The sequence below is a fragment of the Lycium ferocissimum genome, chromosome 10 (assembly GCF_029784015.1).
Source record: "Lycium ferocissimum isolate CSIRO_LF1 chromosome 10, AGI_CSIRO_Lferr_CH_V1, whole genome shotgun sequence".
In the NCBI taxonomy this organism is placed as follows: Eukaryota; Viridiplantae; Streptophyta; class Magnoliopsida; order Solanales; family Solanaceae; genus Lycium; species Lycium ferocissimum.
In genome coordinates, this window is record NC_081351.1 from 41,750,013 (window position 1) to 41,774,979 (window position 24,967).

Sequence of the window (24,967 nt, forward strand, 5' to 3'; positions counted from 1 at the left end):
TTTTTGGTTCTGTTCCAAAACTGAATGTTTGTACTCTTTCTTCTATGCTTTGTTTGTTTCTATCTTCCCACTGGCTGGTTTGGCTCTTGATCATTATCGACGTCACATGTTTCGTGGATTTCAAGGACTTATCCTTATTATTTTACTACTCCCTAGATCAACCAAAAAGGATTAGTTATTATTCAAATTTATTTTTTATTATAAATATATATGTTATTCATCTAAATATTTTTCTAGTTGCATGCTAGTTTAATTTCTATCCCTACAAATATTAGGTAACTCAACCAATGAAGGGTTAGGCATGGATAAAAAAAGTATTCTCTCTATCTCAATTTACATGTATATTTGGACATAAAGAATTTATTTTTTTAAAATAAAATTTACATATTTAAAAATTAAATAAAAAGTTAATTTTTTACAATAATTAACAATTCAAAATATTAAATGAAAATATAAAAAATCATAATAATTAATAATTTAAAAATATTTAAAAGATAACACATAAAATCATTATGAAATTAGCCTCTACTAGAATATGCCTCTTAATATTCCATAATTTCACAAGATAACACATAAATCGGGATTGAAGATTACTTACTTTGTCTTTTTAGCCTCTACTAGAATATGCCTCTTAATATTCCATAATTTCACAACTTCATTAGTGGTCACGTATGGAGTATTATTTTAATTAATATTTTATAAGATGTTATTTTTATATAACCGTCAAATCCATTTGTTAGAAAGAAACTATTAAACAAAAACCGTACAACTATATTTTCTTCTAGTGAATATTTTATTGGCCATTGACTATCTCAAAAGATAAACCTTTTTTTTTGCTACCACATGTCGACATAGCTAGACTCCAAGAATTAGATATTGCAATACATTTAAACAACGCTTTTTAATAGCGAGAGAAAGAAGTACTAATAAGTTGAAAATTGTTAAACTTTATAAATATTTTTAGTATCTGTAAAGATGTTTATGAGTAATTGGTATTAATGTGTATAATTCTATGATTTTGAAGTTGTTTTGGCCCAATGTTAGTTCATACAGTTGTTTTGTGTTTTTTGGTTGTGTTTTTTGGTTTACACCAGTTACTTTAGTTAATAAAGAGTTATATGATGATAAAATATACAAGATGAAAGTTCTTAGCTATAGTAATTGCATTTTTTGTAAAACGGGTGAAGTGTTTAAGATAACAAGAATGGGTGCTTGCAAATGGAGTTAAATATCAAGGAGATTGTAGTCTTTAAGAAAAATTCTACCAAGGGAAAAAGAGGAAAAAAAATTCAATTTTGGAACTTCATTGATGACAAATTTTTAGTGAAATTTAAAAAGAGTAAGAGTTGTATGATGATAAAATATCAGCCACTAACTAATCAACATGGTGTGAAAGCTCATCTAAATGGATGTAACTAATTAATTGTACAATGTAAAAAGAAATGAAAAAAAATTAAATCTGGTCAACTGCGATAAATTAGTGGACAATTGCATGAAAATCGTGTTGACATTAACTGCCAGCACCAAAATCCCCAAAAGTCAGTAGATACACACCATTATTTTAAGGGGACATACAATTAGGCATTCTTTGATTTCTCAAAGATTAGGATAAGTTTCTTATTGCATGGTGATGCAATGCATTGTTGGCCAGATAACGGTGCATGTTCATTTAACGTCCAAGTAAAGCTAAACATACGCCCTATTGAACACCTCCAAGAAAGTAGACTATTCTTTTTCTTCTCTTGGATTTGATGAAGGATTTAGGTCGACAATTTTGCTTATCTAAATGATCATCTCGCTTTTACAAATATCAATCATAGTCTAGCATCGGGGATCTCTAGTATTCATCTTAGAACTTTCGACAAAAAAGATTGGGGAGGAAAGCGCGCATACACTCATTGGCGTATCGCATTATCTTGAAGATTCGTTTAATTAAATACCTAACTTTCACGCCGAATATATATTTACGAAAAAAATTAGTAAAATTATAACAAATAGTGAATATGAACCCATAACTTTAAAAATATAATAAGTTCAATATAAAAAATCTTAAGACTGAACCCATGAAATTTAAAAAATGAATCCGCCTCTGCATGCACTTTATGTAAAAAATTATAATTAGATTATATGATCATCATAAAATTGTCGTGTGACAAGAGATTTTTCCAATAATTTAAAGGGCATTTAGAATAGTCTGATCATCATACAAAAAGTGGGTATGTTTTTGTGACTTTTTGAGTCTCGAGATATACGTAGCAGTTCAGCACTAATATAAGACATCCGCTTAGCCCTACTAATCTTAATTACAAGTTGTAGCCAATAAGATATTATATTTTTTAAAAATTAAGACCTAGACCAAGCTCAACTTCTTCATATAAATATCTCTTTGTTGCGCTTTTATCACCACCTAAAATTTTCTGCCATTTTCGCTCATTACCGCTGCCTAGTTCTACCATCCAAACAATTTCACCTTCTCCAAAATGCAATAGCCTTAATACGTCATCCCCTTCTTACTATAATAACCCACCATAAAAAACTAGTACTCACCTTTTCAATTTCAGCCTCAAATTTACAAATTTGGAACCCAGTTTCATCACATGTATAAACATTTTCGAAGCACCTCTTCTATATCCTCACTTGTTAAAAAAAAAAAAAAAATCAATAAAAATATTTTCTGAAGCTCCACTCTATTGAATTTTCCAACCTTATATTAACGCCCTACTCCATCAACATCATTTCAATACACATGATCCTCTTTAGATTTGAGAAAAAATCATTGCAAAACGTAAAAAAAAAAAATGATTTATGAGGAACATTATTAACTAAAAGGAACAACAATGAGCATGTTTGTGTGAGAGAAAACAAATAGAACGTGCATTTAAGGTATCTATACGATATATACATATATTATACAGTAAGTACAACAAAGATGTATCAGCATAATGTATATCATATTAGTACATAAATAATACAGTGTGTATACATAGTATATACATATTATATACACGTGTCAGTATCCTATACAACATCTACTGTAATCCTTGATACGATCTTTCTTCTGTATAATATGTATTTAAAAAATGTATATGCACTTATTACACACTACTAATGATTGACATACATGACTAAAAATGAAGTGTCTCCTGTCGGGCATTGACCATCTTCTTCCACCGTCTTACTCTTCTATTAAAATGTCTTCAAAAGGAAATGCCATGTAATACAAGATTTGAATATGAGGCAATCAACGAAGAACAACAACAACCACCGCTGGATTCCTTCCGGAAAACTTTAATGGGAGAGAAAAAAAAACACTTTACATCTCAATTTTAAGTGACGGAAAATGAAAAAGTGATGAAGAAAAAGAAGGAAGATGATGGAAAGAAAGGAAGAGTCGCAGGATAGAGAAAATTTGGGGAAAGGCAGCTGAGAGAAGATGGGAACTTGAGATTGAGATTTTAGGATCAGAATTTTGTCTTAAAACAATATATAGGGTAATATAGTTTTTTTTTTTTTTTTTTTCAGCAGACACTCTGCCTCATTTGTTTCGCGTTTTGGCATCCGAATGCGAGCCGCCCGCACCTGCGCTATTAAGTGTATTTATTCTCATTTTGATTTAAGTATTAATCTTAATCATTAAGTTATTGAACAAAGTATTAATCTTATTTGAAAGTACTTTTGTGTAGGTAATTTTTACCAGCGCTCTATCACAATCACCGGCCACCACCACTAACCACCTCTGCCATCATAAGCACCACCACTATTATTGTCGCTAACCACCGGTGACCACCACCAACTATCTCCCAATCACAATCAATCGCAACCACCACAAATACAACTACCATCATAACAATACTATAAAAGACTTCTATCATTATAATTATATCGGAAAAGGGCCCAATTACCTCGAACTTTGAAAAATAGTTCATCCATACAACTTTAGGGCCAATTATCTGCTATCATTATAATTGTTCGTGTAACTATTGCCACGTGGCATCATCCTAGCCCTTCAAAATTATTTTACCCTCAAATAATTTTTTACCCACTAATACGAAAATTATTTTTTTTTTCAAAATTTCAAACTAATAAGTAATTATTAATTTTTTTTTTCTTCCGGAAAAATTATCCATGTATTTTTCTTTGGAAAAAAAAAATTTGGGTCGGAGCTGAGTTATTTTAGTGGGTAAAAAAATTATTTGAGGGTAAAATAATTTTGAAGATGACTATGCCAATCCCACAAGATCCAAAGCGGCATAATCGTTAAAGATAACGCGAGTATGAATGAACTATTTTTCAAAGTTCAAGGGTAATTTTGGCCCTTTTCCGTAATTATATTCACTACCACCACACCGCCACCACTAACACCACAGAGGCCTGTCCCTACTACTAACCACCTCCACCGTTACAACTAGCACCGCCGTCAACTACCACCAAAACATCGTCAACGACCACACATTCTTCAGTCACCACTGCCAATACACCGCCAACTACTAACATCAATCAACTCCACTATCAACTGCCATAGTCGCGACTGCAACACCAACACCAACCACCTCCACCAACACCATCATCATTACTAGCCACTAACACCAACCATCATTACGCCGCCACTATAAACCATCTCCACCATTACTAGCGAACATAAATATTTCATCTCTTTTATCAAATAATGATTTCAAGTTATTATATTCATATTTTTTAAAATATTTGGTTACTTTTTTATGTGAACTGTATATTTGTTATGCATTCAGGTGTTGAAAAACAAATAATGTTAATCAATCAGTATTCAGATCTAGCGACAACATCCTAATCAATTAGATGTGTATTCAGATTTAGACGTCTTAATCTTGATGAAAACAATTGAGGCAGCGTTGTTATTCCCTTTTAAACCCTTTTCCCATATTCCACCCCCCCCCCACCCACACCCCCTTTTAAAGATTTGCGGGAAAAAAAAGAAGTAAAAATCCCTATTTATTCCTTTCTTTAAATTTATTTAAACAATCTCTTCCCCGATTACTCGAATTCACTAGAAGTGTCATAATATAAAAGCGTTACACAACATCATTTTTAGAATGTTGACTCTTAGTTCTCTATTTCTCTTCTTCTTTTTCTTCTATAATGAAAACAAAATCTAGTAAAAATCTCCATCTTGAATATTTTTTCACACATGTTTTTCTCATCTTTCCTTATGTTCTTGTTTGGCTTAATTTCTTATTTTCTGCCACTGCGTAATTAATTTATTTTTACTTTCTTGCTTGTTATTCATAAATTCAAAGAAGGTGATTGATGTTTTATGTTGACTATAGTTCGTCAAAATTTTTAACTAATTTCCAGTTTGTATTGATTCTACAATTTTTTATTGTAACATCTTTTCAGGGCAGACACAGAAAAGAATTCAAAGTTTGCAAGAGTGTTTGGCTTCAAACGTCGTTAGAATAAATAAATTGAAAAGTTAGGACGACATAATCTACCTTGAATACAAAATCAGTCCTCAATGTTGGTTGTCTTGACATGTAAGTGGCCCCCTTTTGCTTTCCATTTTAGATATGTAATTTTGATTTGCAAATTTGAGATCTATCGTTTTGTTTAGAAATTATTTGAATTGATTTTGTAGCTAGAGTTTTGGTTGAGAAAAAAAATTAAACCTGTTCGAGATCTCTATCGTTTCTGTTAATTGTCTTTTTCATATATATCAGGAAAAATGGATATATATATATATATATATATATATATATATATATATATATATATATATATATATATATAGCACAAAAAAAGGAAGAGGGCAAAATTAAAAAAAATAAAAATATTCAAAGCATTCTTCAATTTGATATTCTTAATCATTTACTTAACAATTAGCATATTTCCTACTGATTTTCTATATCATTATGTCGATTTGAGAACATTTTAAATTTCAACCCCCTACCCCCTTATTGATACTTAGTAATTAAACCCAAATTAAGACAATAATTGTAGCTTGATAATCCTCACCATAAGTGAAATAACAAAAAGGTTTTGATAATGAAATGGAATGTTGCTACTCAACTATAAATTTTCCTATAATTTATGTCGTGTTATTTATGTTTTACATAATGTCCTAATTGGGCAAATTCAATAAATTATTGGAATGTAACAGTTAAGATTAATTTTTTTTGCAAAAGTTCAATTGGAATTTATGATTTAGAGAATTATTGCAGAAAGAATAAAGTTATACACAACCCAGATAAAGACGAATTGTCATCTTTTCTCCGAACACTCCATCACAACACATTGGACAACACTCCATCATAAAAATATAATATCTCATGTTTGCATCCTTAGATTTTTATCGTACCTTCTAGTTTTATCTTTTTTCGTGAGCTTTTCAAAATTTACCATCTTTTTCTATTCAAATTAATATTTATTGACTTAATAAGTTATTTCTTAAGGTATTGCTCACGTATCTGTCAAATAATTTAATACAAAACAGTTTTTTCAAGTGTCTGTATAAAATTATACCATAATTCATATCGTGGTTATTTATCATGTTTATATTCTCGAATTTTATACAGAAGAGTCATGAAGTACTTTATGTTATTTTACTCTACATTTAAGAACAAAATTGTGTTGATTTTTACATTTCATTATTTGAGATTTTTAGACTATGTCTTTCATTTTTCTTAAATTATGATATAGGATAGTTTGCAGCATTGACAAATGAAAAATTATTATTATTGATCAAAACCGACTTTCTTTCTGTAAATCAGGAAGTTTTCCTGGTGCAATTCAAATTTTTAAGTCTACAAAAAAGTTTTTTGACTCAAGTATTAGTAAAGTGTTGCAAACGAACTTAACGCTATTAGTTTTTATTAACTTAAAAATAATGCTTACGGATATAGATATATCATATATGTTATATATATATATATATATATATATATATATATATGAATATTTCCTGGTTCCAAATTTATGTGCTTGATATATACATCAAAATCAAGAAAGTGATATTTTAATATATATATATATATATATATATATATATATATATATATATATATATATAATATAATTAACTTTGAAAAGACAATCATATCAAAATATAACTGGTTAAGGTATGTTAAAAAAATATACAAAAAGATAGATGTCGTCAAAGAGTATTACTTCCCCATCACCGTTTGAAGGTCTTAGTTATATTTTTTTGTTGTTCTTGAAAGGTTTTGGAAGGCTAGTAGATAGCTGGGCGTTGTCTTGTTTATCTTTCCATATTAGTAGTCGTAGTATTACGCTTATAGCTTCTTGTTTTTTGATTTCTGTTACTGTCTGTTGTTTCTTACACTTCTATTAAGCATATTATTTTGTTGTAGGTACTGTCCCTTTTTCAAAACGCTTTGTCATGCTATCTTTAGTTCTCCATTTCGGTTATCCCTTTTCCAAACTACTTTGACATATTTTTCAATTACAGATATACATACATACACATAATAAAAGTAGAATTTGAAAAGATCAATATGAAATGTTCATACATAAATACATGTATATCTATACTTAGAGTGGATTTAATCAGTTTGATTCATAAAATGAGAGAATACAGAAAGCTAATAAAAGCTGAGTTTTTAATTACTAGATATAATTTTAATCTAATCTAATTTAGCACTACATATAAAGAGGGCACATATTAGGTTTCTTAATGGGACATGAAAGAGGATATACGACGACGTCCACTGAGGAGTTCGTAATAACAAGAGCTGAGTTGGCTATAAAAGGTAGGAAAACTACGACCAAATACAATTCGGTCATCTAGTTTATAAAATATTCATACAATATATAGATAGTATATCAAGTATACTAAATATTTATTATCCTATACATACTTATACATATGATATACGTACCTTTTTTTCTGAACGCTCTGTCATGCTATCTTTAGTATTTTAGCGTGACTTCTTCACTTCCGTTATCTCTTTTACAAACTGCTTTGAAATGTTTTTTTTGTTGAGCTGAGGGCCAATCAAGATCAGACTCTATACCTCTCAAGACAGGAGTAAAGTCTGCTTACACACTACCCTCTGCAGACCCTACTTCTGAGATTACCTTAAGTATGCTGTTATTGCTGAAATGTCTTAGAAATATGTAATAATGCTCACTTTTGTATATTTTACCTTACAAAACAAATAAATATTCTTAAAATATATTTCGCCAAATTACTAATTAAATTTATTTTTTACGAGTTTACTGAGTATGTCAATGTACCCCTTCGACCTTCTAGTTTATAAAACATGGTCAAGATATATGATTGTTACCCATACATTTCGGCTGTATATGTAGTGTAAAGGTAATGTGTAGATATGTATATAATATGTATAAGAACGTATATAATATGTATAGTACTATGTATATATGTATATTTCAGCATCTGCTCTTAAGAACTTCTCACTGGACGTCGTCGTATAAACTCCTTTTTCCTGTCCTATTTGGAAGCCTATCTGTAGTCACTTTAGATGGAAAGTTAAAGTATATTAGATTTAAATTATATCCAGTAATTAAAAACCCAGCTTTTATTAGCTTTCTATATTCTCTCATTCTATGAATCAAATTGATTAAATCCATTCTATGTTCTATGTATATATATACATGTATTTATGTATGAACATTTCATACTGATCTTTTTCAAATTCTACTTTTATTATGTGTATGTATGTTATGTATATCTGTAACTGAAATTCTCATTTGGGGTTTGAAAACCCTAAGTTTAAAGTTTGGGAATTTCAAGAAAGCCTTAATCTTTTGCCCAAAGATTCAGTTTTTGGTGAATTCTTGAAATTCCAAGATCTGGGTATTGGGAATTTTAAGAAAAACTGAAACTTTTGCCCAAAGATTCAGTTTTTGTTACTGTTTTTGTGGGATTCTTGAAATTTTTGGATCTGGGTGTGTGAAAAAAAAGGTTGTGGGGTGTGATAAAAATGGTGGATCAAGAAGATGAGGAGTTGAAAATGGCGTTAAGGATGAGTATGCAGAAGGAGTCACCTGAGCCTAAGAGGAGTAAACCAGGAGAGGAGGTTTCTGGTGGTGGGGAGGAAGGAGGGGAGTCGCCAGAGGCGAAAAACCGGAGACTTCAGAGGGAATTGATGGCTGCTGCTGCTGAAAAGAGGATGAAGAATGTGGTGGTGAAGAAGAGTGGGGGTGGTGGGGATGGGAGTGGGAGTGGGAGTGGGAGTGGGAGTGGGGTGGTGGTATGTAAGGATAAAAGTGTGAATTTGGTTAAGGGTGAGGAGAAAAATGTGAGTTTGGTTAAGGGTGAGGATAAAAATGTGAACTTGGTTAAGGGTGAGGAGAAAAATGTGAGCTTGGTGAAGGGGGAAGAGCTTTTGGTTGCTGAGGCTAATCAGTTGTTTTCAATGATCTTTGGTTGTGAAGTTACCGAAGGTATTCTTGGTCGGTGGACTAATCAGGGCATAAGGTATGGTTATATTGATGCTTTTTTATCCCCATAAATTATGTTAGTGGAGTTAGCATGATGTGTTAGTGATATAATATCTTGAGGTAGTTTGTTTATTTTGAAAATTGCATTTGATCACTTGCTATTGGCAATTGGATTTTTAGTTATTCTCCTTGATGACTCGTTTTTACAGTATATTTAGTGTTCTTATGAATGTTATTATCCTGTGTAGATAACCGTTTAACAAATAGTTGTTACGGGCTATGGTATGTTTTTATATTTTTTTCAAAATTTCAAGCTTGTTAGGTGCTTAGGTACTTGTATAAAACAAAAAAGAAATAAGAATATCATTAAAAAACAAGAAAGAACACAAAAAGTCGGGATTGATAGAAACTAGTAGTTATAGTAAGACTTGTGATATGGATAATGTTACAATTGTAGATATATAACGTAAATGTCAAGATATTATCCGCTATGGTCCTACTCCTTTTGAGCCGCCGCAAGCCTTTTGGGTTTCACAATTTTGTTACCTTGGGCTCTAACCCAAAAGAAGCCTCAACTTTTGATTCCTGGACTCACCTTTATATGACCACTAAATTTCCCCGACCACTATGATGTTGGCATTTGCCTAAGGCAAGTTTAACAGTGAACTTCCTATTGAGTTCATGGCCAGCGGTCCTTAGGCTGCTACACTCGTTCTTTTAGGTACTCAACATTCTCGCTGAGATTTCCCTATCACTGTACTAGGGAAGGTACTGGCGTTGATACCACCTTTAACGGCCTAGGCCCAATTATCAAGGTATTGTCTGCTTTGGCCCAATCCTTCTAGGCCATCTCAAGACTGTCGGGTCTTACGGTATTGTCCCCTTGGTCTTTAACCCAAAAGACGCCTCAATATGTGGATTTTGAACTCGCCTTTATATGGCCTCTAACTTTTCGGAGGTACCAGCTTTGATACCACTATGTAACCCCCATGTCATAGGACGACTGACGAGGGTAGGTTGAAGTGAAGACCGTCATGCTTCTAAGCTGATAAGCTTTTGAAGAAGGAGTGCTCATGACATCTTTAGGTGAATTCTACATTGGAAGGGAGATAAAAATGATGTGCTGTATTAGACATAGTATGGGTTCATATGGTTTGCGCACTTTTTGGCTCGATGACATCGTAGCCCAAGTGACAAAAAAAGTGAGGTTTGTTGGGCAAAAGCGGACAATACGTTCCATGAGCTTGGGCCCACAAATATGGTATCATAGTCAAACTCCTGCTGTTCAATGGTGGGGTAAATCTCAGCGATACGCTGAGTCCCTAAGGTTGTTGTATTCACGCCTATGATGCAGGGCGTAGCTAATGAAGGTGGGTCAAAGAGAAGGTTGGCTTCTACCTTACCCAAATCCCATTGGGAAGACCGGAAGAGAGAGAAAAGTCAAGTGCGATATAAGACAGACCACAAGCTCACATAGCACATGCGCTTTTGTGTCCGATGATGGCATAGCCTGAGGGACAAATCTGTGAGGTATGCTTGGGTTTTGAGCTGTGACATGTAAGACACCATTTTACGAATCCATTTCCTAGTATTAGATTTGTACTTTTCAATGTAAAAGTAACATAATTTTGTTCTGTTTTTGAAAAACACAAGATTTGCTAATTTGCTAATTATATCCTTTAAAATGTGTTTTCCAAATTAAAATGAGATAAAAACTTCCTTGTTCTGTTAAATAGACCATTTTGACGTGGTTAACCACATCAAACCAAATTATAGCCAAAGGCTCAAGGTTGATTTTGGTTTCAGGTTTAGGCAAGAACTGCAACAGACCATGCACACCCCTTTTGATATTGGGTATTCAATGTTGTTAGAGATGACCCATTTTTTCCTTCAAATAGTGACATCACCGACTGTGACCTTTTGGTGTCCATGGTCACCATGTAATATAACTAATTGAGTGATGCTAAATTTCACTTCTCTTAGAAGAGTTTATATGCGCTACCTAATGCAGAGTCTGTCGTAGTATGTCCTTTGTGTGGTGTGGATGTAGAGGATGCTGTCATTGCATCTTTCTGAACCTTGGATATGTGCTGAGGGAGAATTCTAGTACTGCTTAGAAATTATATAATTTTGTTACTTGTATTGTTGGTTCCCTCAATCTATTCTTTGCCTATTTAGGTTGAACATTGATACGCGGATTCATCTGAGTTGATTTACTGATGTGTCAATTTTTGTTAATAGGTTTAGTCCTGATCCAGATACATCTATGGGTTTAGTGCAGCATGAAGGTGGGCCCTGTGGTGTGCTAGCAGCAATACAGGTAATACTTTGGTTCCCTCTTGTTTCTTTTGGAATAAATTAAAGTTTTATAGATGAAGATGAACTTTTTCTCTGGTTTATTGGCGAACTTTTTCTGCAGGGGAAAGATAGTTTTGAACTTGCTCTTTAATTTTCTTATGTTAATCTCACAGCTACTTTCTACAGCAGATAAGATAGTTCTGGAGTCTGGACTTGCTTTGAATTGTTTATGGTAATCTCACAGCTACTTCTAGCGGTCAAGAATGAAATGTGTCCCCGTTGGACAGTAGGTTTAGGTATTGCTAAAAGTTAGAAATTGATATGATTTTACAGCCACATGTATCGAATACAAATGCCAGTGTTAATTTGGAAAAGTTGCAGTGCAAGTATGCATTAATTTCTTGTACATTCATGGGCATCTTCTGTCACTTCCAATAAATAACCAGGTGCCATTTTGTTCTGCTGGATGGCGAAGTATTTGGCCACTTGTGCTTTAGTAATTTATTTGTGCGCTCTATGTGATTGCACACCTTGCTTTCATTTGTACTTGATTATACATTCATCATACTCCCTGTTTGATGTTAGCATTTTTTGGACTGAATTTAAGTTGCACCTAGTTTTCCATCTCTTTTTGACTACGGTGCCATGATTCTGCAGGCTTTTGTTCTCAAGTACCTAGTGTTTTTCTCGGATGATGTAAATGTGGCTTCACCTAGCTTGTCTGGCAATGTGGGTTTGAGAAGATTGGCTAATAAAGATTCTTCTGGAGTTGATATTTTTTCATCTCTAAGTGAAGAAAAAAAATCAAGGTGGATGCTTTGTGAATTTTATTCCTGCGTGGGCATAATTTTTTGATTTATAAAGCGGATTACTGAATTTATGCTTCGTTGAGACCCTTTTACATATTTAAGTGCTACAAGTCTCATGCATTAGATATATTGCACATCTATGCACATTCTTTTTATATGTTAATACTTTCTTTAATGAGTTAAAAGAAAAAAAAGTAATCCCCCATCCCCCCCTCCCAAAAAAAAAAAAAAAAGTAAAAAAAATGAAAAATTATAATGGAGAAACTTTAGCACTAGGAACAACTGCTGACGCTGTTGGTGTTCCTTTCATGGTCTACTGATTGTCAGTTGTCTAATTGAATTATCTCTTCTTGAATTAACTGGTGTATTTTTATGTCAATGCTGATATTACTGGACAAATCCTGAAAAATCTATTCTTCTTTTCCTTTTTTGCTGATTCGCGACAGAGCATTGGTCAGAGCCATGGGTGAGATATTGTTTATGTGTGGAAGCAATAGAAGGGTTGTGATAGCCTCTTTGAGAACACTTGATGGTAACCTTGAGGGGTCCGAGGGGCGTTCAAGTGATGAGGTAAGCTACTAGATGTCTCCTAGTGTTTTTTTTTTCCCGTTACTACTTTCTGTGTTACTCTTCCTATCCAATTTAATTGTTTGGTGAATCAAACAACTTTTATTTCAGTATAAATCTTTCTTACTTCTAAAAATATATAGTAAGAACATTGTGATATATAATAATTTTTATCTAATTTCTAAATATGTAACTCTTATTTCAATAAAGTTAAGGAATCAATGTTGAGTTCCCTATCGAAGAATAATATTTTTGAGTGTTGTACTCAAGATGCTCTCATTCTTTTTGGTACAGGGAATGTATTCTGACTCCATTTTTACATGTTCCTTTTTCTTTTCCTTTTCGGATAAGAGACATGTGCACGTGAAAGTGCTTGCAGTTTGTAAATCTCTTTATATTAGTGAATGACTAATGCTTGATTTAAATAGCTACTGTGTTTTGTTATACAGGTCATTTCTAAAGCACTTGAAGGCCTCTCAATTGAATCCGCGGCTAACTTGCAAAAGGTTTTAATCATTAACACATATACTTCGCCGGTAGATGCCCTTCAAAGGCTTGAAGCACTGCTCCCAGTATTTCGAAGTCGTATGGGAGCAATGCTGTTCCTAATATCTGCTTTGCTTTCTCATGGACTGGTAAGCTCTTTTTTATTTGACAAATCTTTGTTTGTGACTGTTCTAAGCAAATTTATCTATCTTTTGAAGGGAAAACTTTTTTGTTACTACTTAATTTATTTCGTCGTGAAAAGATAAGCAGGAGAAATCTCAACTTGCCCAAATAAAAACTTATTCCGGAATCCAATTTGTGACCTAGTTTCTGTTTTGGTTTGTCCACATGCTGACCTCTTCCTTTAATGGAAAACTCTATCTGCTTTGATAAGCCCAAATTAATGTACATTGGTACTAACTTATATCATTTTGAATTTTATGAGACATCTTTATACCTTTTTTCATATTTTCAACCACTATTTGAACATATATCTGTGAAATTAATTATAATAACTTAATAACTTATTCAAACTACTATAACATTTATCTAGTAAATTCAAATATAATAACTCATTCCAACTTTTTCTCTTAAATGCCTTGAAAGTCAATGTTCTTCATATCAAATCATTCAAATGGGACAGAGGGAGCTTATATCGAAGTTGCCAATTTATCATGCTCCTTTTCTTTTTAAACCGGTGGGAGTGGAACTGGGATACTTACTGAGAACCGGCAAGTGGTAGCAGCTAATAGCTTAGTCAACTATCTTTAGGCTGATGAAAGTTTTTCTCCTTTTAGAAATTTGACTTTAATTTTCTCCAAGGATACAAAATCTCAAGGTTAGGTCAGCTTAGAATGGTAAATTGGTATTAGCTGGCTCATGTATTACCTGACCTTCTTTTGAGCCGAGGGTCTATCGGAAACCACCTTATGCCCCGCAAAGGTAGAGGTAAGGTCTGCGTACATCCTACCCTCCCAGATCCCACTTGTGGGATTACTCTGGGTATGTCGTTGTTGTATGTATTACCTGACCAGGTTTGAGATTTGACCCTGTTACTCATGTAAGACCATCAATTTCTCAATTATGTCATCCAAAAGTTATTTATCATGCCTAAGCATGGATAAAGTCCTAAACTGGAAGATGTTACCTTCTCAAAAAAAAAAAAAAAAAAAAAAAGTCCTAAACTGGAAGGCAAGTACCCTCTACACATTTTAGTAAATAAATATCTGCCATCACTCTCCACACTTACTAAAGTATGTGAATTCTGGTGAGTTGCAGATGATTCTAAAATCTAAACTGATCTTACTCTAACAGAAAAATTGCCATGAAATCACGTCTTTAAAGCCGAAAGATTAAATTCTTGGGCTTAGTGAAATGCCTTGCTGTGAAATTCTCGTACTTGTCAAAAATTGAGAATGCCTTGTAGTATGATGAACTGACAAAGTAGGTACTGTATATTGATTTGAGTCGGTTGCTGTCTCATATCTATTTGTTTTGCTGCTTTCATCTTTTTGTTACTCTCCCCAATCCTATAACTTAGTTCAGTTTAGGTCCAAGGTCTATTCCTTAACATTGTTGACACTAAAGCTAAATCCTTCAATATGGTATAATTATATCCTTGCAGCAGGAATAAATTAATGGCGATCAGATGTTTATATATAGCAGATTGTAATGTCTTCGTTTCTGGTTTGGTAGCTTGCATACTAGCCGTGCATTTACATGTTCTTTCCCTCTGTGCAGGACAATGTTCAAGCTGATAGGGATGATCCTTCTCAACCTTTGGTTACAGCACCTTTTGGACATGCTTCACAGGTACACAGAGATTGATAAAAGGCTTAGTTTTGGTGAATATATTATATTGTATGCTCTTTTCTTTTGTGCCAGTTATGGATTAGGTCCTTCTCAGGCTAGATTTTATAATATATATATATATATTTTTTTTTTTTCTCTTTTGATATTTTACAAGTGGTAATATTTTGTCGTTTCTGGAACAGGAAATTGTAAACCTGTTGGTTTCTGGGAAGCTGTTGCCAATGTGTTTGATGGGAGGATGGATTTGGGTGGTGGCATGTTTGTGAAGGGTATCTCCACAACAGTTGAAGTTGGATTTCTTACCCAGCTAGAGTCCCTAAACTTCTGTAAAGTTGGTCTGCATTTGAAATGCCCGAAATGGCCAATATGGGTTGTTGGCAGTGATTCTCATTACACAGTCTTATTTGCTCTCGATACAAAAGTTCAGGAGGAGAATGAACTTGAAGGCAGGGAAACAAAGATCCGTAGAGCTTTTGATGCACAAGATCAGAGTGGAGGTGGCGGATTCATTAGCGTGGAAGGTTTTCATCAAGTCCTTAGGGAGACTAATGTCAATCTTCCGTCAGACAAGCTTCAAAACCTAACCAGCAGTGGATACATTGTATGGAGCGAATTCTGGCAGGTCTTGTTAGACTTGGAAAAGAATTCGGGAGGGCTGAAAGATCCTAGTGGATTAAGTGGAAAAAAGGTGTTTGATCTTTACCACTTCAATGGGATCGCAAAATCAGTTATGAACGGGAACTCTGGAAATAATTTTCCGGTACAAAGGCCTAGACTCACTAAGTTGAGGGTTTCGGTTCCCCCGAAGTGGACTCCTGAGGAGTTCATGTCTGCCGGACCAGCTACAAGTGATAAGGATTCTGTTGGTGAAGTTTCAAAACCAGAACCTTCTCAGCATGCTGCTTTAGTCGACTGCATCCGGACACGCTGGGCCCGCGCCACATGTACTTGGGAAGGTGATCCGCCCAGCATCGTTTGATTGGTTAGCTGATATAGTCTGAACTTGAGGCTGACTTCTGAACAAGGTGAAAGCTTTCTGGGCAGGGAGATTTTTGTCATGGGCATAATGCAATACCATTTTGAACTGTGTGATAGTGTAACTTTAAGATTCTGGTTTTTGATTAGGAGAGGTCCAATTCTGAGGGTTAAGAGAGGCAGTGCTGTTATTTCGAACTTTGGGGCATTAATTTTTTCATATGCTGTTGATTAGGTTTTTCTCCCTTTTTACTCTGAGAGGGAGATAAATAAGCATCAGACTGGTCATTAATTATTGTTGTAACTATAGAAAGCCTCTCATCTTTGCGGTTGATTAGGGAATTATCTTATGCAGAGAAGTGTTTTGTCTCAAGTACATGGGGTCTATTTTTGTTGTTTAATGGATGGAATTCTTTAAACCCCTTTGAATACTGGAGTACTATACTATATTTTTCCTACACGTGGGTGGGTTGGCAAGTTTGCACTTGCACCAGGCAGGATGTATTCTTATGAGGCCACAAAGATAAACAGCTACCGACTACTTCCTTCCAGTCCCAATTTTCTAAGCCTTTTTCACTTGAACATTACTTCAAGCATATCTGTAGGTTGTACTTGCTAATCCATATTCTCCATTTATATTCTCTTAGGAAATCTACTGCACGATAAGTGAAACTAAAAGAGTAATCAAAGAAATTAAAGAAAAGGAAAATATGGAACTTCCCATTATAAGAGAATTGCCCTTCTTTTGGTTAAATTTTGCCCCTCATATTTGAAATCTTTAAATTTTGTCCTTCGATTAAAACCCATGGGTTCCAGGTTCAAATTCCCACACAGTCAAAATTTTAAAAAAAAAAATTAGCAAGCGAGTTTAAATTTTGCTATGCCTTGCAAGATATACTTGTGAAGGAATTACCAAAGTTATGCCAAGGACTGCCTATACTATATGCCAAGTCTGCCGGTCTTAGCATAACTTTAGTAATTCCTTCACAAGTTTATGCCGAGTTCGGCATAAAGTTTGCCAATAAAGTATGCCCTCCGCGATAAATTTGTTAAGGAATTATCAAAGTTATGCCGAATCCGGCATATTTATGCTAAGTTTGCCCATAAGGCATGAGTATGTCGGGTCCGGCATAAATTTGATAATTTCTTAACAAGTATATGCCGGATCCGGCATACACGCGATCCAAACCTTGCCTTGCAATTTTTTTTAAATTTATGCTTGAGCGGGGGTTCGAACTCAAAACCTCATGATTTCTGCGTGAACGCTCAGAGTTGCAATGCGAAGGGCAAAAATTAAAGACCAACAATATGAGGGGCATAATTTAAAGACCACAAATATGAGGGGCAAAATTTAAAGACCACCCCAAAAGAAGGGCAATCCGCGCAAAAAAATGTATAAGAGATTCATTTTGTAAGTGAGGAGGCCCAAATAACATTGCAAGTGTTACAATAGTTGACCATAATGCAGAGTGGAAGAGCCAAACAGTGGTCTTGCAAGCCCAGTTTTATCCATCCAGAACAAAGTGCTTTGAACCTAAATTGTGCATATAAGGAAATATAGGGCTAAAATAGATGAGAATCAAAATCCCCGATAATTACCACGAGATCAACGTTAATGTGGAGAGGCAAACTGAGGTATCTTGAGAAAAACCTTACAAAGACCAAACACATCCTATGACAAGCCAGAATTTGGTAAGTCTTACACCACACCATCTAAGAACAAAAACGTCCATGACGAATGCTGAAATGCTGCTCCATTAATGGCACTTCTTTGAGTAATTGGGGATGGATAGCTACTTTACAAAATTTTTGCCAGAATCCGCAGAATATCACACAGTTGAGAGCCAGTCTTGGAAACAAATGTACACAACTTTCAGACCCATAGGCTTCCAAAGGCTTCTTCAAGTGCCCTTTTCCTGCTTATTTCTAAACTCCATCCCCCAGCCCTAGCAGCCCTTTCAACTCTTAGTTTCATCTTTTCATCATCTTCATACTCTCCCCCTAGCATATCTGGAACTGATCCAACTGGGAGAGGCTGTGTTGGCCGTGGCTGAGCTATTCCTCCGGCTATTGCAGGAGCATAGTGCCCTTGTGTACCAGTACTCGACCCTGCCTCAGGGCCTTGGCCCAAAGCCTGCAGAAATGAAGATAAAAAAAGCGGTTAATAATGATAATATCAGATTATTTACATGATCATTATTTTAAGAAGTGATTCAATATGAAGAAAGCGTAGGATCACAATCCACTAGCATTCCCTCATTTTCGTAGTGATTGCATACACTGTTGTACAGGAACCATTACTACCCATTGTCCTATTCTACTATTTGTAACCTCACTCTCTCCAATTTCAAATAAAAAGCAAAAAAAAGAAAAAGAAACAGTCACTATAGACTCTGCAGTTATGTGGTCGAGATGACATGTAGTTGGTAGAGGATAATTTATCAACTAGGACGAACTCAAGCTATCAACTACTCTGCCTTGACTAAATTAACTTTAAACATACGATCATCAACAATTTATAGATTGTGCACATGAAAGGAATAGATAAATGTCTTTAACAGGAAGCTACAGGTTTGGTAGATCTCATTTAAGACCATTTTCATACTTAAAGAAAACCATTTGGAATTGTTTCATGAGATACTATTTTATTGTAGACTTGTCAAAATAGAAAAAAAGAAAAAAGATGGAAAAGAAGTACCCTTTTATTCAGCATTATGAGAGCGTTAAATGACTGAGGAGCATTAAATTGTTTCCATAGAAATTCAACACTGAATTTGGGAGAAGCTACTCTTGGAAGTAAAGTGAAAGAGGAAAAGTGCAAAGCCTCAATGAGCATATTCTTTTCAGTCATTGCTCAATGCACAGTTTATAGCAATTAACTGAGTGAATACACCAACAATTTCTAACAGCTTCTAACACAACATGCTAAGTAGATTTCTGAACTTTCTTTAGCTCATTCAGTCAATAGCATCCAGGGGATATGAATGATCTGGAATTTACATGATTGTGTTTAACCAGTTAGGTAGAAAGAATTTAAAGCGAAACATACTACAGAAATTAGTAAGGGAATAAACTCCAACAGTATCTTTTTATGACATAGTATGCCATCAACCATGTTAGCAAGAGAAGATCACAGTGCACTCAGAATCTGTTCAAAGCTGACACATCCATGGCCATCAACTTTATGTCTAAGTATACGCAAGATGTTCATGATGTGATCGGTAAGATTTCTGCGACATTTCACCAAAAAGATTTCTGCGACACTATCGCTTTAGTTTTCTTCTTTCCCCGTAAACTTTGTCCAGTCAAAAAATAAAAAATAAAAAAATCCCCGAGCTAGTATTGGCAACTTTTGACAGTAACATTTGATTTCTTCTTTCAAGTTTAAATATCCTCTCACTTTGTCGAAATGATTTTTAAATGCGAATTTAGTTGGAGGTACTATCAAAGAAGGTGAATAGAAGCACGAGAAGCCTGCATATTGCAGTAGTGATTGCAAGTTTATTCCAGGAATTGAACACCCTGGAAAGCAAAGAGGATAATGTTGGTTACACTGGAGAAGACGACAACCACCGGGAGCAGACCAATATAGCCCTGGTTGAGTGTTACTTGTATAAGAGATAAGATGGAAACAAACATCTTTGAAAGAGGGATATAACATCACGTTTTCCCACCGCATGGCTGATGTCACAAGACAGGTTACTATCTCATATGAGAGAAATGAGAGAATTATCTAGGTTCATTCAATTTGTGGTTGGTAATGGCAGCCATATTTGCTTTAGATCGGAGTATGATGTGGTAATTTCTTTCTTTCCCTTTTTGTTTTGGGATAAGTGGTTGTATGGTGCCATCATTGAATCTTAAAAGAAGAGATTCCCATCTTATGTTAGATCATAATAGACAAAGAAGCCGCGACAGCAAATATGAACCTAGATCCGGCTGCCATTACTAACCACGAAGAGTGAGAATATAAATTGTGTAAGACCACCCCTCTTTGCATTTATTGGCTGATTTGGAGAGAACATGAATTTTTGAAGATAACGGAAACTCTTAGCAGAGAGTTAGATCTCTCTATACTTCAGGTGTAAAAGGGATGTCATATTGTTTCTTAGAAGGTAAATAATATTATTAACAATGGAAAAGTTCCGTATACAAGAGGAATACCATAAAATAGAGAATATACAACAAAACATCATTCTCTACGAAGACACCGATCATCTATATAAGTTGTAATCTCAAGGGTGCACCAAAAAGTAATCAAAGACAAAAGGCTATTCCAAAAATGTACTAAGTCATTTCTTTTGGATAATGGTAGCATGTACGATATCATTTTCAATCCCCTCAAAAGCTCTCCTTTATCTCCCTCTAAACGACCCACATAAGAGCTAATAGAGCAACCTCCTATGCCCTTTGTCTTCTACTCCTACGTCTACAAGCATAGCTATGCCACACATCTCTAACAGTACCTGACATCACCACTGTACGCCAAAACAATTCAAGATCATCCTCCACAAACCTGACGCCACCTTACAATGCACCAAAATATGGTCAACTTCTTCACCTGAACATTTACACATATAGCACAAACTAACATAAGTAATATTTCTCTTCCTCAGATTCTTAGCTATCAGAATAGCTTTCTCGCTGCCAATTATGCAAAAAACACACCTTCCTATGCACCCTAGGAATCCAAATCGATGAATGTAGGAAGTTCGTCTCCACTCTCACCAACAAACTTTGGTAAAGAGATTTGACTTGGAACAAACCATTACTCCTTAGCGCCCATCTCCATCAGTTATCATTAGAGTGAGACCTGATTTGCCTGTAAAGTAACTCGATTAACCTTTCAAACTGCCCCATCTCCCAGTCTTGTAGATTTCTCCTAAACGTGAATTTTTTTTTTTTTTTTTTTTTTTTGAAATGGTAAAGTTTTATTTATAGAAAGTACCAAGATGGTACAAGAAGTACAAAAACAAAGGAGAGCGGATCAAAACAAAGATCCCACATCTACTGTCTTCCCCCTAGCAAATCCAAAAACTCTATATACTCATTTGTGCTACCAATAAGACTACCCTTACACCATAAGAAAAGATTCTGTAAAAGTTTGTTCTTATTTTTTTTTTTTTTTTTTTGACAAGGTAACAGACATTTGTTCTTAATTCTAGAAAAATGATCTCTTTGTCCTTCAAAACAAGCTCTATTCGTCTCCAGCCATAAGATCCAGAATATGCATAAAGGACGTGAAACATTACTCCCCCCTCATGCTCTACAAATCTGATAGACTATCAACTCCCTCTGGTTCGAAACTCTTCACACAATAGGAAATCATTGGTAACAAAGAGATGGTTTAAGTTTGTGGAGTTCGCCATAAATCCACACATTGTAAAGACACACCAACTTTGTGTAACATTAATTATATATCCACTCATAATTTATTTAACGAAAGAAGTCTCGCTTATGCATACGAAAGTTAGAAGTTCGGTGCACTTGGTTACTGGGATTTGTGCTTATGCACCATGGCCTAGATGTTTGCCATTCTTATGCTTGTGACAGACTTGGCCTTGCTATGGTTAATACACCAGTATGACAAGGATGCATATGTCAGGGTTTAACCAAGGTGATGAAGGAAGGGCAAATGCGGTCAAAGAAACTCAAGCAAGATAGTAGTTAGCTCTGTTTTGAGTCCAAGAATAGATGCTTTATTTTTTTTTTTATGAAGTCAAAGAATAGATGCTTTTACTCTGTGGTTTGAGGGAACAGGTGATTCCACAATTTTAGTCAAACTAAAATCATACAACTTTGGCTTCTCTGGCTTTTAGCTCATATTTTTTCAGTTTATACTAGGCCAGTAATTATCACTGTACTCTATAAAAGTCATGCATCATCCTGGTTCATTACACAAAATGCGGGACAAAGGTGCAGCACTTATTTAAAACAGTTTTTCTGATTGCTATATAAGCTCCCTATTCAGTTACTTCTGATTTTCTGTATAACGAGTGAAACTGAAAAAGGAAGAAAAGTTAGAGAAAGTTGTTCTAAACTATATCTGACTCCCCCTGGAAATGATCCTTAAAGCTTATTCATCAACATGAAATAAAGAAAAATGCAGAAGCTCAAGACACGCTTATGCTGCTGCTAATTACTATGAAAAGTTTCTTAATATTAATAAATGAACATAAATCTTAAGAGCGAGAATCGTTAGTCAACTCACATCCCCATCGGACTGTGTAGGCTGTCCCTTGCTGGCTGCCAAGGCTGCTGCATATTCTTCAGCCTAGTTCACCACAGAGCAATATTAAAGATCAGTTTGCAAAATACTAACACTTCGCATGCAGCAGTTACTACAAGCTCATTTCCATTAGAAAACAAGTATCGTAATCAGAACACCTTAAGGACGAACCTTACGTGCTTGAGCAACCATGATTTGTTCTGCATTTTCTCTCTGGTATTGTGCAATTCTTGCCTCAATAGCAGGAACATCTATTCCTTCAATTAAATTGAATACTGCAAAAAACAGTCTTCTGTTAGGCAAAATTTTAAGACTTTCAACTTCAGAAAATCAGTGAATAAGGCTTACTCATATCCTCAACTTCCTCTAAATAATCGTTGTATTCACGCAATGATGGAAAATTCTCTTCTCTTTTATTATAGCTGCAAAATTACATGGAAGTATATAAGAGTTTATAGATTAAAGAGAAAAACTAAAACGAAAACAAAGAGTGCACCAAAACAAAACTAAAATGGGTCTACACCATCTGTCAATATTACTGTGTACAAGTTTCACAAGTTCAGAAAATTCAAATACATTTTACTAACCCACCAAACTAAAGTTTCACTTATTAGGCAATACTGTCTTTCACTACTATCTCTTGTTCTTAGCTTATACTGTTTTATTGTAGTTACTGTTCTTTTTTCCTATTTGACCTGCTTTGTTATTGCTTTTTTCTGAGCCGAGGGTCTATCGGAAACAGCTTCTCTACCTCCCAAGAGAGGGGTAAGGTCTGCGTACACCCTACCCTCCCCAGACCCCACTTGTAGAATTACACTAGGCATGTCGTCATTGATTTTCTTTCACTACAACACATATAATTTACAAGTCAACCTAATACTTCAAACCCCATAATATCTTGTCAAATTATGTCACATAAAATGGATCAGACTGAGCAGCAATTAAAATGAAAATTCACCTCGTTGCCTAAGCATGTCATACTTAATTTCACTCACTCCCTTCCATTATTTATAAATAAAGCTACATTCTCTAAATACCCGCCATTAAAAAACCAGAATTCCACCACCCCCCCCCCCCCACCCCCCCCCCCAAAAAAAAAAAAAAAAAAAAGTTCTCAACTCAACAAACATTATAAATAAATAGGTATTAATGATTAATTTACACTGTTGTAATACAGTGAAAAAGAAGGCCAATAAACAGAATAGGTAAAACAGAGGTGACTACAAAACTAAAGTTTCAACTATAGTTTACTACAACACATCTAGTTTACAAGTCAAGCTAATACTTAATTTCACTCAAAATCACACCCTCCCATTATTTACACACAAACCTACATTTCTCTAGATACCCACAAATTTAGCAAACCACAAAATTAAAAAAAGGTTCTCAGCTCTACAAAATTTATAAACAAATATTAATCCACTGATTAATGATTTAAAGTGTTACAATAGAGTAAAAAAGACGTAGTACATAGATAAAAAGAGAGGTGAAGGGATTAAAGAGATTACATGTTGGCAATACGTTTTCTGATGGCCATCTCTTTTGAAAATGCTGATGCCACCACCATTGCTATAACCCAACTCTATATTATTTTGTTCTTGTCTTCTAATTAATTGGCCAATTATATGGAATTTACATCATTAGCCACATATCACACAGACAATAATAAAGGGCGGTGATGAGGCTCCCGGCCAAACCAAGTAAGTGTTTTGGCTAACTGAAACGACACCGTATTAGTCTCAAATGAAGGAAATTACTTCCATTCCCTTTTATTTTTCTTTTTTATTACCTCAGAAATAATTAAAAATTGGTTTAAGTGAGGAGGGGACCATATTAGAATTACTGGAACTTGTGGGTATTTTTAACAAATATACCCAACAAAAGTGGGACCCTTAGTTCAGAAAACACTCTCCTCTCATGCATGCTCGTTTTCCCTCGTCTGGCAACCTCCAGGATTCTCATCGATTTTAAGAGCTCAAAACTTTATAGTCGAAGTTTCTCTCGTATTGTCGTTCCAACCATGATATAATTTGGAATTTGGGCTCATGGAACTTTAGTAAATACGACAAGAAAGTAAAAACTAAGAGCTAATATTTGGGCTAAAACTATTTTATTTCTTCAAAGATGATTATAATAGCTGAAATAATCTTATTTATATATCAAGAATATATTAGAAAGCTAAACTGAACCACAAACCTAAGCCACATGTAAATTTTGCTAAAATTAACTAAAACAACATGGTGATAAATGACTATTGTCACGATTCAAATTTGACATGCATCTAAATTGCGACAAGGCACCAATGAGTCACTATCCCGCTAGGCGAAACCATTAGACTAAACATGTTGATAACAATGAAATAAGCACAATAACAATAATACTAAAGAAGTTT

At 34.5% G+C, this 24,967-nt stretch overlaps 2 protein-coding genes across 2 annotated transcripts; one reads left to right on the forward strand and one right to left on the reverse strand.

Moving 5' to 3' along the window:
• The first annotated feature begins 8,374 nt into the window (after nucleotides 1-8,374).
• LOC132033907 (uncharacterized) lies at nucleotides 8,375-16,719 on the forward strand. Its single transcript, XM_059424053.1, is given in 8 exon segments — nucleotides 8,375-9,436; nucleotides 11,641-11,719; nucleotides 12,355-12,506; nucleotides 12,953-13,076; nucleotides 13,523-13,708; nucleotides 15,300-15,371; nucleotides 15,554-15,578; nucleotides 15,581-16,719. Coding segments are annotated over 8 exon segments (1,905 nt in total). The 5' UTR covers nucleotides 8,375-8,939; the 3' UTR covers nucleotides 16,351-16,719.
• Nucleotides 16,720-17,921: 1,202 nt separating this feature from the next.
• LOC132033908 (uncharacterized) lies at nucleotides 17,922-24,304 on the reverse strand. The gene is made up of 5 exons (XM_059424054.1): nucleotides 24,084-24,304; nucleotides 22,924-22,997; nucleotides 22,747-22,850; nucleotides 22,558-22,620; nucleotides 17,922-18,480 (listed from the first exon to the last, which is right to left on the reverse strand). Exons 1-5 carry the CDS (start codon nucleotides 24,140-24,142, stop codon nucleotides 18,220-18,222), a joined length of 561 nt encoding a protein of 186 aa, XP_059280037.1. The 5' UTR covers nucleotides 24,143-24,304; the 3' UTR covers nucleotides 17,922-18,219.
• Between the last annotated feature and the right edge of the window lie 663 nt (nucleotides 24,305-24,967).

Excerpts from the sequence above, each read along its gene's own strand:
- LOC132033908 (XM_059424054.1), bottom strand. The coding sequence starts at position 24,142 with ATGGTGGTGGCATCAGCATTTTCAAAAGAGATGGCCATCAGAAAACGT. Across the intron at positions 22,621-22,746 it reads TGGTTGCTCAAGCACGTAAG|GCTGAAGAATATGCAGCAGC; the intron begins GTTCGTCCTTAA and ends GTGGTGAACTAG. Across the intron at positions 18,481-22,557 it reads CTACACAGTCCGATGGGGAT|GCTTTGGGCCAAGGCCCTGA; the intron begins GTGAGTTGACTA and ends TCATTTCTGCAG.